Source organism: Lampetra fluviatilis, chromosome 12 (genome assembly GCF_964198595.1).
Source record: "Lampetra fluviatilis chromosome 12, kcLamFluv1.1, whole genome shotgun sequence".
Classification (NCBI taxonomy): Eukaryota; Metazoa; Chordata; class Hyperoartia; order Petromyzontiformes; family Petromyzontidae; genus Lampetra; species Lampetra fluviatilis.
This window is the reverse complement of record NC_136286.1, coordinates 11,247,862-11,260,274: the sequence shown is the minus strand read 5'-3', so window position 1 is coordinate 11,260,274 and position 12,413 is coordinate 11,247,862. Positions and strand designations below refer to the sequence as shown.

The following is a 12,413-nucleotide window of genomic DNA, read 5'->3' as shown; positions in this document are numbered from 1 at the left end:
AAGTGCCGCCGACTCCAGGTAACCAACGAGCGGAAAAATATCCAGTCAGAATTAATCTCTGACTGAACACTACATTTCAGGTCAAAGGGCCTCACTCACTTCAAATGATCGTCACGCGATGCCTGTGGCGGTGACATAGCAGAGCGGTAGGGGCATTCGCCGCTTGATGTGGAGGTGCCACGGTTCGACCCCACTGGCCACCCTGGTTAATACTGCAGGCTGTGCGCTACCTATCAACACGTGCTGCCTGGCGGAGACTTGTGTTGCCTCCGAAACGTCGCGATTTATTATTTTATTTCAATTATTATTTTAATTATATTTTTATTACTTATTTTTTACCTACGTGACTTTTTAACGAAAAACCTAAGAGTATGAATCCTTGCAGTCACGAAAGCTTCAAATCTAGAACGTGCTGCCTGCTTGACAGCGGACGTGAAAGATCCCGTGACGTTATTCGCACCACAATAAAAATTTGAAAAATATATGCAAATTATTTCGTTTGGGTAAAGCTACGTCGCAAAGCCGCCCCCCCTACTGGCAGACTACGTTCGCCCGTGTAACACAGTGCCATTGGCGCGAACACCAAATGCAACGTTGTTGATTATCTGATGTGTGTGTGCGCACGTGCGCGTGTATACGTGTGGCTGGCCAGCCTCACATTGACCATGGCATCGGTCTGGATGTAGTCGTGGTCCGAGTCCTCGAGGCCCAGCTCCTGCCCGCCGCGCTGCGCCGTGCTCACGATGCCGGTCGTCACCGTGTTCTGCAGCTTGAAGGGGCTGCCGATGGCCACGACGAACTCGCCGGGACGCAGCTCGGCCGAGCGAGCGAGTCGCAGCACCGGCAGCTTTTGCTGCGATGGGAGAGTTCAAGTTCATTTATTAGGTATAGCCCTGTAAGCAATTCGGCTCTTGAATCGGGTGCAACCGCAACAAACAAAAACATGAACAAGAAAACATCTTAAAGTGAAAATGTGACTAAGTGCAAACAGAAAATCCAAGAAAAGACAGCAAAATTTTGCAGAAAAAACACCGTGTACACCAACGCTGTGTGCAAACATCCCAGTGGGGTGCAAGTCAAACAACAGGGGCGGCAGCGACGTCGGCCGAGCTCTTAAAGACTCAAGCGGCCCTACGAACCACGTGGCCGTTCGCTCGGCCACCCCACCCCGTCATTAATTAGTTCATTAATCTATTAAATAATCTATATATATAAGTGAAATTCGTGAATATGTGTGTCTGTTCGAAATGTTTAGCATACTTCCCAACATGCAACACACTTGAAATTTGGCATGTGGGTACTTTCCAGACTGTACACAATGCAAAAAGTATAAAAATAGACTTTTGTAATTTTTTTGGGGGGCGGGGGGGGCGCAATAATGGATATATTTTGCACGGCAAGTGAGCGGTGACGTTACATATCTGTGACGTCACATATCTGTGATGTCACCCGCATGCGGCAGCATCACGCAGTGTGCCTGCTGACGTCACCCCCCCCCCAACCCTCCGCGTTGGCCGTGTATTAGTCCAAGACAAGAATCCAAGTTCCGGGCGAAGCCGGGTAGTAAAGCTCGTGTATTTATAAATGCACTCAGCACTTCACTTACCATTTTTATTATTTTTTTGCGTCGTCACCATTTCACTTTTTTATGTTTACAGGGCAGCTCGACGTTAAACTGCAAGCGGCGATTGTGGTGAAGTTGATTGTCTCGGTCCGGGCACCAATGACTGCGCAAATAATAGCAACGTATAACATTTGGTCATGCGCTTAATTGAGCTGAATTTAAGTTCTCGGAATGAAAATATTGGTTGAACTATTTTGCAAGAAGCATTTCTCTTCAGCAGGGTTAGTGGAAAATTCTTTCCTCTAGTGCATGAATAAGAGACCACTTGAGATTTGAGAAACATTTCCATGATATCTCCTTTCATAGATAAATCTCTCACAGAGGTTGATGGACTGCTCTGCAAACTTTCTGAATTAATTTCTGTCTCATGGAATGCCACCAATAGCCCAAATCGCATAAAGTTGGGGTAACACATAACAAACAAGAAACCGAATATTGTGATAGTGCCACCTACAAAAACACTGCTGATGAAGGCAACAGGAAACCACCTCAACTGTCTGGTGTTGCAAATTTAAAAGGGAGTGGGGCGGTTCTGGGATCTGATGGAATAGACGGAGCTTAAACCGGGGCCCTGCATCTGGGCAAAGAACTCAAACGAGAGATCTCGGCTAAGCAACCATCACCAAAATTTACAAAGAGCCTTCTCTGCCTGCTCACAGGAAGGGGCCACACCTCTCCCACGAAGGGGAATGCGAGAGTGGTCTCCCAGAAGCCCCCAGTGTCACGGAGAGTGGTGGCACGTGCGGAGTGCGCCGTCGCACGAGCTTGCGGGCACCTGGGCGTGGATCTTTATTTTTAATATAATGTTTTCCATAATATAGTTTTTTTTGGGGGGGTTAGATCGCATAAATGTGAATGTGTCGTTAAACCTGCCACCACCCGTCATCGTACTCTGATTGTAAACGTTGTGGATTTGTTCTCGAACACACCGTGTGCGCTGTACTCGTCACGAATTGGCGGGTTTTGTTAACGTGACAAACCTTACTAATTGGCCGTGTCGGGTGGTGGCGGGTTTAACGACACATTAATTTTTACACTTTCTAACCCAAAAAAAACCGAATATTATGGATGACATTGGTCGCGAAAGCCAACGCGTTCAAAATGTTTCCGTTGCATTTCAACAAGAGCCCGACTGCAGAGCACGCAACGCGACGTCCAAGGAGGGGGGCACAGAAGTCCCACCTGGGCGTTGATCTTGATGATGGCGATGTTGGCGTGCATGTCGACGTGCAGCGGCCACGCCTCGTAGGTGTCGCCACTCGTGAGCTGCACCTTGACGGCCACCAAGTCGCGCTTGTGGGTGACCACGTGCGCGTTGGTGAGGATGAGGCCGTCCTCGGACACCAGGAAGCCCGAACCGCTGGACACCGACACGTTGCGGTCGAAGAGCAGGTGCCTGCAGGAGATCGGGGTGGGACGGGGGTGGGAGTCTCATCCATGTTTGTTCGTACGTATGTACGTTGGACATCTACGTCGCCAAACCGCGCTAATCGGAGGTGTTCGATCGTCACTCAAGTCTGGGCGAATGGGCCCAGGTTAAAACCATAGACAACCTAAAATTGCTGTAAGTGTCAATGAGAAGGCCGCTTAATGATCATTAGTGTGTACAAACACGGAGGAGGTGAAATTTCGATTTAAAGCTTTCGTGACTGCAGGGATTCATCTTATTGGTTCTTTCGGTAAAGTGACGTAGATGGGAAATAATAAAATAAAACATAATAAAAATACAATTTTATTATGACACATTCAGACGCTGTCTTTCCGACAGCCCTGTTCTTCACCTGAGGACGGCTGCTTGCGTTGTTGCCGAAACGTCGTCAGAATTGTATTTTATTATGTTTTATATTTATTATTTTATTATTTCCCTTCTACGTGACTTTACCGAAAGAACCAAGAAGACGGATGAGGTGGTTGTCTTAGCCAATAGCTCTTTTTATGTGAAGATAATTATAAGTTAGTATATTTTGATTTGTAGTTGGAGACTATAATACATTTTCTAAAAATGTGATTGATTGAGAGCCTATTAGTGGAGGTAACATTAATCATCTCAGATTTCCTGGCAGCATAGTCACTATTTGCACCCGATGGAAATGTGAGAAGAATTTAATGATGAAGCCTGCACTGTTGCGCTCAGAATAGTTGTGACAAATACAACGTTCATGTGCAACAGTTTATATAAACGATTTGTAAATATCTCTCAGAGGGACACAACAACAACAAAAAAACTGCGATTAAAGGCGGAGAGAAATCTAAAAGATGAAATAAAGAGATGGACCAGAGTAGGTGAGAGTGCTTTGGAAAGCTGAACTGTGCAATGAGAAGTAAAGTAGCAATGTGACGAAATAATACATTTTAAATCAGTATGTACGACCGGCTATGACACATGGTTCAGAAATAGGTAATTGACAAAAAATATATAAACTAAAAGTGAAAAGTGCTCGACGAAGCAGGGAGAAAAGCGTGCATGGAATTTCTTTGAGAGACATGAAGAAGGAACACGTTGATTGGAGAACGTACGCTGATTAATGACGTTTATTTTTAACAGATTAACAACGATCTTGATCTTCTTGGTTCTTTCGGTAAAGTCACGTAGAAGGGAGATGATAAGATAATAAAAAATAAAACATAATAAAATAATACAATTCTCACTGAGAATTGTATTCTCACTGAGAATTGTATTATTTTATTATGAGAATTGTATTCTCACTGAGAATTGTATTATTTTATGATGTTTTATTTGTATTATTTTATCATCTCCCTTTTACGTGACTTTACCGAAAGAACCAAGAAGATGAATCCCTGCAGTCACGACAGCTTTAAATCGAAACGATCTTGATTTGAAGCTTTCGTGACTGCAGGAATCCATACTCTTTGGTTCTTTCGGTAAAGTCACGTAGGTAGAAAAATAATAGATCACGATGTTTCGATCGCAACACAAGAAATCGTCATCAGGTGGGACAACAAGTAGGAGATTAACTACGACGCAAACTAATGACAGCTTCGAACTGTTAATAAAAGTAGGGACACGTCGCTACAAGGGGTTAATGACCGAAGGTGAAGAATCGTGACGAACTGGCAGCTCAGAGGTAGACCGCCTCCAAGAGATTGTTCGCCCAGAGATGGAGCAATGAATTCTGCTTCTCTGTGTTGGTGCTTGGTGTATTCATCTTCTTAGTTCTTTCGGTAAAGTCACGTAGAAGGGAAATAATAAAATAATAAAAATAAAACATAATAAAATAATTCTCACGACGTTTCGGCCACAACGCAAGCAGCAACGTTTCGGCCACAACGCAAGCAGCCGTCCTCACCTGAGGCCACAACGCAAGCAGCCGTCCTCACCTGAGGACGGCTGCTTGCGTTGTGGCCGAAACGTCGTGAGAATTATTTTATTATGTAAATTTTTTATTATTTCCCTTCTACGTGACTTTACCGAAAGAACCAAGAAGATGAATCCCTGCAGTCACGAAAGCTTTAAATCGAAGCTTGGTGGATTGTTACATCATAGGATCGTGGAGGATGACGGTGGCTTGGGATGGCCTTCATCCAGCAGTGGACTGACCATAATGATGATCAAATGCGTGTATATCATCAGGCAGAGATGATCAGGATGGCGGAAATTTACTTTTAGGTCTGTGCTTGTGACACCTCTACAAACATAATTACACATTTTATTTGGCTACATTCATAGTTTTTCTCTGAACAAAGGAAATACCTCCTTAATGCTGAACACGTGCCTCAACATTGGGCCGAGTGAGTAAGAGAGAGAAAAAATAATCCAGTCTGTAAATAAAACTCAATAAGTAGAATTTATAGAATTATGAGATCTGCAGTCGTAATGCTATAAACGTGTGCGTGTTTTTAGGCACACGAAGCAAAGTGTTTTGTTTGGAGGCGGAAAGTCCACCAGGGGGCTTGTGGCTGCCAAGATCACAGAGCAACGAATCCTAACAAAAACTTCCGAGAAGGGGCCTCTGTGATGATGGTGTTGACTGAAGTTACACAGATTTGTGCTGCACCACACATATTATTCCAGGTGTTTATAGTCCTTGGTATGATATTACGAAAACCCTGTAGCATCTCAATGCCCTTTGGCCCGATTGGAATACACGTGGATATCTGTGGAACCTTTTCTTGACAGTATAAAAATATGAAAGAATAAGTATAGGCTTTGCCTATTCTGGGAATGACACAAGAGGTGTTAAGATGTTCGAACACCAAATTAGACGCGCCTATTGTAAAGCCAACAAGTCTGCATTAACCACACATACATGTGTCAAAACAATCCAAACAAGGATGTTCTGATAATATATGTATTGTATTCGAAACCGCGTGTGGACTAAACGTGTATTTCAGCACGCACGAACTTTTACGTGCCCCAGAAATGAAAACAATCTAAATGTATTTGAAAGATTCGTAATACCATTGGAACCTTCTTTTCCAGTAGCAAAAGTATGATAATTGGTTTTTTACCCTTTTATCTGGCAACTTACCCCGAGCTCTCATACTCTGATGGTGCATTGTCTTTGAGTTGTGCGCCTTTTGGCGTCATCTGGTCCAACACCATGTGAGACTAGGCTCTAAGGAAAGCTGTCTCGGGTGTGGACCAAACTATTTCAAGGACAGTGCATACATGACCAGAGTTGTGTTTTTTGTTTGCATTCCGACCGCAGGTATTGTGGTCAATGCAAACATGACTCCTTGTAAAAAAGGTGTCAGTTTTGTTGCCAGATAAAAGGGTAAAAAAACAATGATCAGATTAGTAATAGTTGTGTTAAAGTTAGATCTAGATATTCTATACATCCTCATGAATGATATAGCATTGAGAGGCCTTCATCAAGCAGTGTATTAACAAAGGGCTACACATTGTTGTTTTTATTAATTATTTGAGTGGGATATTAACTAGGCACTTTTATTTATTATTTGATAAAAAAAAAAGAAAATATTAAAATTAAGTATTGGCACAATACAAACACATTCCTAGATAAATGTAAGGTATTCTTTGCTAACAATGATATCATGGTAATTATGCTAGTAAAATAGAACTTTAATGTAAGCCTACTCGTTCTGGTGTTGTGACTCATATCCTGCGTTGGGTTCGCGTGAGTTATTTCTACGTGACAAATACCAATCTAAAAACATTGAGTCTTACACACGCGCAATTCAATGCGTCATTTCACCGACATTGTGGCGGGCGGTTTGTTTTTCAACTCGAGCCCTTGCCACTCCCGACATGGTAGATCGTTTGTGATGACCACCCATCAGGTGCGTGCAGTGTAAACAGGAATAGAACATTTTATTTGGCAAAGGAACGGAACTTATTGGTCATCATGAAAAGATTGGCCATGGTGGATCGTGATGACTGGAGTTAAGAAACACTGGCCTAACGCCACCATAATTCTGATCGGCTCAACCAGGATACATGGTGCCAACCCCTTCCTCTGTTAGCCCCCAAAAACATTTGTTAAGTTATTATTGGTGTGCTTATGCACCACGTCCAATGAACAATCACCCAGTAACGGGTCTATTGGGTAGTGAGCCTCGCCCTTCGCACACATGAAGAGTCAAGATTGAGGCCAAATCCGTCTTATACCAGGACAAAATACAAATTTTAGCAAATGTTCTGGGACACCCATTATGTAACCATCAGTACTGTCCTGACTAAACCAGGACAATGAATTGCTTTGCTAATATGTAGGTACTTGTGGTTGTACTGGAAAGTTTTTTTGCTGCGTTTTCGTGCACTGTGTTATTGGGCCAGACGTCCATCATCCAGTGTTGCTGCACACGCTGGAAACTTCAACGACGCAGTTCCTGATGAAGCTCCCAGCAGGTGGCCCGATGTTAGATATCGTGCCGAACAACAACAGGCAGCACAAAGACAAAGATCCCCCGTATAACCTTAACAGACTGTTGGGCCAAGTGCTGTTAGCGAGGACCTATGAAGGCCGGCACGGCACACGAGGGGGCGGGTGGCCAACACCACGCCCCAGGGGCCAGGGGAGGTCCAGGACCGGTTCAGATAATCGTCACCGGTGTTGGCCATGACCGGGAAACGAACCCGGGTTTGCCAGGTTCCTAGCGCGGCACGCTAGCGCTCCGCGCAGTGCAAAGCTCAACACCAGTCAGTGCCGGACCCAGAAACACACACAGACACGCATCGGAGAGTTTTGGTAGCTTTGGGAGGTTCGGGTTATTCGGGCAGTTGCGGCGTCACCTTGCAATCAGCTCCACGTGCACCACGGCGCGCCGGGCCCGCTCCGTCACGTTGGCGATGAAGTTGAGTCTGTCCCGAACGCTCTCCGGGTTGGGTGCTCCTGCACGGGCACAACAACAACAAAAAGTCCAACCCACGGTTATCAAAGTCCAGGCCAGGAATTATTGTTATGCTCACTCAACAATATCTGTAACAATGCGATGAGTTACTTTTTATAAACATGGCACAGATTACGGAATATTCTGGAACATGTATGATTTCGTTCATTAGTGCGCTTTTTGCTATTGTGTGATTTTTATAATTACATAAACATTTCTAATGAGATAGCTTTTGTATTTCTTCGCAAAGTCAACAAGATTAATAAGTTCACATTTTTGCGTCTAACATCTCACAGACTTTTTAGTGATTACAGGACACTCTTTTGCTTATCCATGATGCTATTTCGGACACTTTTGGTGGACCCTATTAGCCATGACTATTGACAAAAATAATTCCAGCTACCCACAATATTCTTTTCAGATGAATGTGGATAAGAGTATAAATTTGCCGAACAATTAAATGGAAGAACGAATACTCGTGCTGAAGCTAAACGCGGTTTCACTCTTTTGACTATCTGAGAAACAATTAGACAGGAATTTTCTGTTTAAATGCCAATAAACAGCATGAATCCCTTGGACATTGGCAGAGAGCACAGTTAGTTACTCCATAAGCCAAGTAACATTGCCACGAGGCAGCTTGCCGCAGAGAGATCTCCAGGTCAGCCAAGGAATGCCCATCCCCAGCACACAACGCGTAGAATAAACACGAGGGTAAATACATCACATCCTTTCATTTTTCACCAACTTCATTCACAGCCATTTAAACGCGGATTCCAATCATGCTTTACGCATTTCCCTGGGCGTATGAACACATGCGAGCATGCACTGCGGCGGCCTGCGAGGAGGTCGTTCAAAGCCTTGGCAAGGAGCTGCCTGGCTTGCCGAGCATCGATAGGCGGCGGGGCGTTTATGGAAAAAAAGGCCCTAAAGCAGAGACCCCGAGACGCAGGGAAAGTTGGACGGGAAGGATGCCCAGATAAGGGGTGGGGTTACCATGCACAAATGGCTCCGGTTGGGCACTTCATTATTTTGACCGCAGTCACTGTGACCCCCTCCAAGTTTTGTTTGGCTCTCGAAAATGCGATACGGTTTCACAGATGTCTCACTAGAACAACACGGCGAAATTTACTCAATTCTTTTTTTCCAGCATTCCCATTTATAAACACAAGCAGAATAAAAAAAAGATTACGTCCGATGCCAACTTTAGCGAACGATTACAAAGTGCAGCACGGTCAAGCCTTGAGAAGATGTGCTCCGATACAAACTGGGACGACGTCAAATAAGATTCATACTCTTAGTTCTTTCGGTAAAGTCACGTAGGTAAAATTTTTTTTAATAAAAACAATAAAACGTCGTGATTTTATTGTTTTTATTAATTTTAATTTAATTTTGAAATTAAAATTAATAAAAACAATAAAACGTCGTGATTTTATTGTTTTTATTAATTTTAATAACATTTTTTACCTACGTGACTTTACCGAAAGAACTAAGAGTATGAATCCTTGCAGTCACGAAAGCTTCAAATCTAGAGTCAAATAAGATTCTCCATGGAAACGGTACGAGCGTGAGCTGTGTTTTTTGTGGACTTAAGTGTGGGGGCTTAGCGGTAGGAGACAAATAAAGTGCACAAGCTCAAAAGGAACGAGTTATATTTGTTGTCATTCTCTCGGTAGAGGAATTTAAGAATGTTTATGCTGTAGTAGTTGTTGTTGTACTCCTCAAAGGGTCAAGTGCAGTTCACTTAAAAAAAAATTAAGCTACATTTACACACGCACAATGATTTATCTTGAGGTTTGCTCAAAATATTTCCGGTCAGTATCAAATAGTGGAAAAAGGGATCGTTTTTTTATAGTGCGAGTATTTTGCAAGTCTAAGGGCCCTCATATACGCACACACACCAGGGTTGCTTAAACACATTTCATTATGGGATATGAAAGAAAAACACACACAGAAACAACGTTTATTAAACCAGGGGGCAACTCGAACCCTATTAGCCCGTTATTTTTCAGTTACCCACACCACGTAACTTCAGTGCAGGATACGTAACGTTACGACACGCCAAAAGTGAGTCAATGAAGCCTTGTTCTGTCATTCGCAAAACTTTCGATGCGGCAGTGTGACACCTTGACCTAGCGATGTACCGGACTGTGTCATATTTCTACACTGCAATGGTGATGAGAGGCACATGCTCGAGAATGGATTTGCCTGCCACGTTTAAAAAAAAACACAAGTTCTTGTTTACAAACGTTGCACGGCCGCACATAAACCACTCGCGTGATTTCTAAACACACACATACACACACATACACACACCTTAAAGATTCATTTCCACACATCCGCCGACCGTATAACGTTGCAACTTGGAAAGAGTTCAAGTAACGGTGGCGTCACCGTACCTTTGAACATGTACATAGAGAGATGTTTGGAGAGCCGTTTTAAAAAAAAAGCGTTTAAACAAGTTATATTGCGGTTTTAGATATTTCCTGTGGAAGACAACATTGAAATATCGTTTTAATGCCGGGAGGCGCACGGCTGTAATCCACCACTGTGGAGACGAGGGTCAGTGGATCACACAAATGTCGTGACACCCCCATGGCCGTGACAATACCCTGGCTTGCCAGGAGAGGGCAGGTACAGCGAAGGTGGATCACACATCGGCGTGTTTGGACTGGATCGAGTGTCGCCGCCCTCACACGCGTGGGGGTTTTCTCGGCGTGTCCCGGTGCACCGTCAATCAATCGATAACATCTTATTGGTTCTTTCGGTAAAGTCACGTAGAAGGGAAGTAATAAAATAAGAAAACATATTTTTATTATTTTTATTATTTTTTTATTTTATTATTTCCCTTCTACGTGACTTTGCCAAAAGAACCCAGATGATGAATCCCTGCAGTCACGAAAGCTTTAAATCAAAATTTAATCGATAACATCTCAATGTTGGCGCTGGATAACCTCCCGACTGTGGTTCCTGGCGCCTCTGAGTCGTTCTCTGTCTCTCTTCGAGTGTGGACAAGAAAAAAAACGTACGTTGGGTATCACTTATTTTAGACATTGATCTGCAACATAGTCACTTTAAGATGTTTTCTTGTTCATGTTTTTGTTTTTTTGTTTGTTGCGGTTGCACCCGATTCAAGAGCCGAATGGCTCACAGGGCTATACCTAATAAATGAATATTGAATGAAACTTGAATGTCACAATGCCACATTCCTGTAGTGGGGGCGAAGCCACGTTAACGATCACGGACATGGCTACTGATTTTCGCCGAAAGGAAGCCTCGTAACAATGCATAGAATGCAGCAAGCAAATCGCGCCGCTTTTAAAACTCGCGCACACCACCATCACCAATCAGCCAACCCACCACCCACCCCGCTGACTCAGCGAGATGCCATCACATCATCGTCATGAGCAGCAGTTCGGCGTGATTGCGTTGCGTGGCGGTGGAGAGGGGGGGGTATGGGTAGGTGGGGGGGTGTGGCTGACCTGTCTCACAGGAGCCGTTGAATATCGGGAAGAGTGAGCCTCCCACCCCGGCGCCGAGTCGCCTCTGCTCGTTCCGCAGACGGCACACGGAGCCGTAGGTGCGTCCGTCGCTGGCGCACACGGCCACGCCGCGCAGAGCCGCGCACACGCACAACCCCCTTCCCCTGGTGCCCCTGCTGCCCCAGAGCCTGGCCCCGGTCTTCGGCTCCTCTGCGTCCAGGGGCTCGCACTCGAGACCCTCGGCGCAGCGGCGAGGCGAGCGAGGCGAGGCGGCTCGCAGGCACGGCTCCCCCTCCTGCGCTCCGGCGCGCGGATCGGCCTCCTGCGCCGAGATGAGTAGACACGGCACCAGCGACACGAGCAGCAGCAGCAGCGGCGGTGGCGGCAGTGGCGGCACCAGGAGGGGCCACCCAGCTATCGCACCCCACGAGACCATCCTCCGTGGAACGAACGGACAATTAAGAAAACTGATGTTGTAAATGTAATATTCAAGACCGTTGCGGACGACGCACGATACAAAGCGAAAAAAACTAAAAAAAGTTAAACTCAGGTGGAGGAATGTATTTCGCGCAGACGGACACTTTTTTTCAATCCCGCGCAATTTTTACGCAAAAAAATAAATTCCAAAGGTATTCTTCGCACGCTTCTCGGCTGCTGTGCGATGTGAACCAGTTCGCTTGAGGGTTACTCCGTGCGCGAGTGATAAGCAAAGTGAATGTTTTTCTTTTTAACCGAATGCGAGGGGCCACGTGTGTGCGTGCCGGGATGTTACGACACAGCATGGGCCAAGCTGCTGTTGCTGCTGCTGCTGCGAGCGCTTGGCCGAGAATAGCGAGGGGCGGCTGGGTCACGGGACGGGGACTCACATCCCACTGTTTATGTAATAATGCCATGAATTCGATTTCCCACGCTGTGGTCAGCTGATTATATCAATATAAGGCATCCCATACGCATGAGCTTCGTGCGTGTGTTTATTTGGTCTCTTCCCCTACCTCTGT

At 45.0% G+C, this 12,413-nt stretch overlaps 1 protein-coding gene across 1 annotated transcript in view; it reads right to left on the bottom strand.

The window, feature by feature from the left end:
* LOC144935175 (serine protease HTRA1-like) overlaps positions 1-12,139 on the bottom strand; it is a 58,913-nt gene extending 46,774 nt beyond the window's left edge. Inside the window, exons 1-4 of the mRNA XM_078861639.1 lie at positions 11,416-12,139; positions 7,839-7,938; positions 2,807-3,020; positions 659-853 (exon numbers count right to left, since the gene is read on the bottom strand). Coding sequence (XP_078717765.1) covers positions 659-853; positions 2,807-3,020; positions 7,839-7,938; positions 11,416-11,851 — 945 coding nt within the window. The 5' untranslated portion in view covers positions 11,852-12,139. The remainder of the gene's footprint in view (positions 1-658; positions 854-2,806; positions 3,021-7,838; positions 7,939-11,415) is intronic.
* Positions 12,140-12,413: the final 274 nt, after the last annotated feature.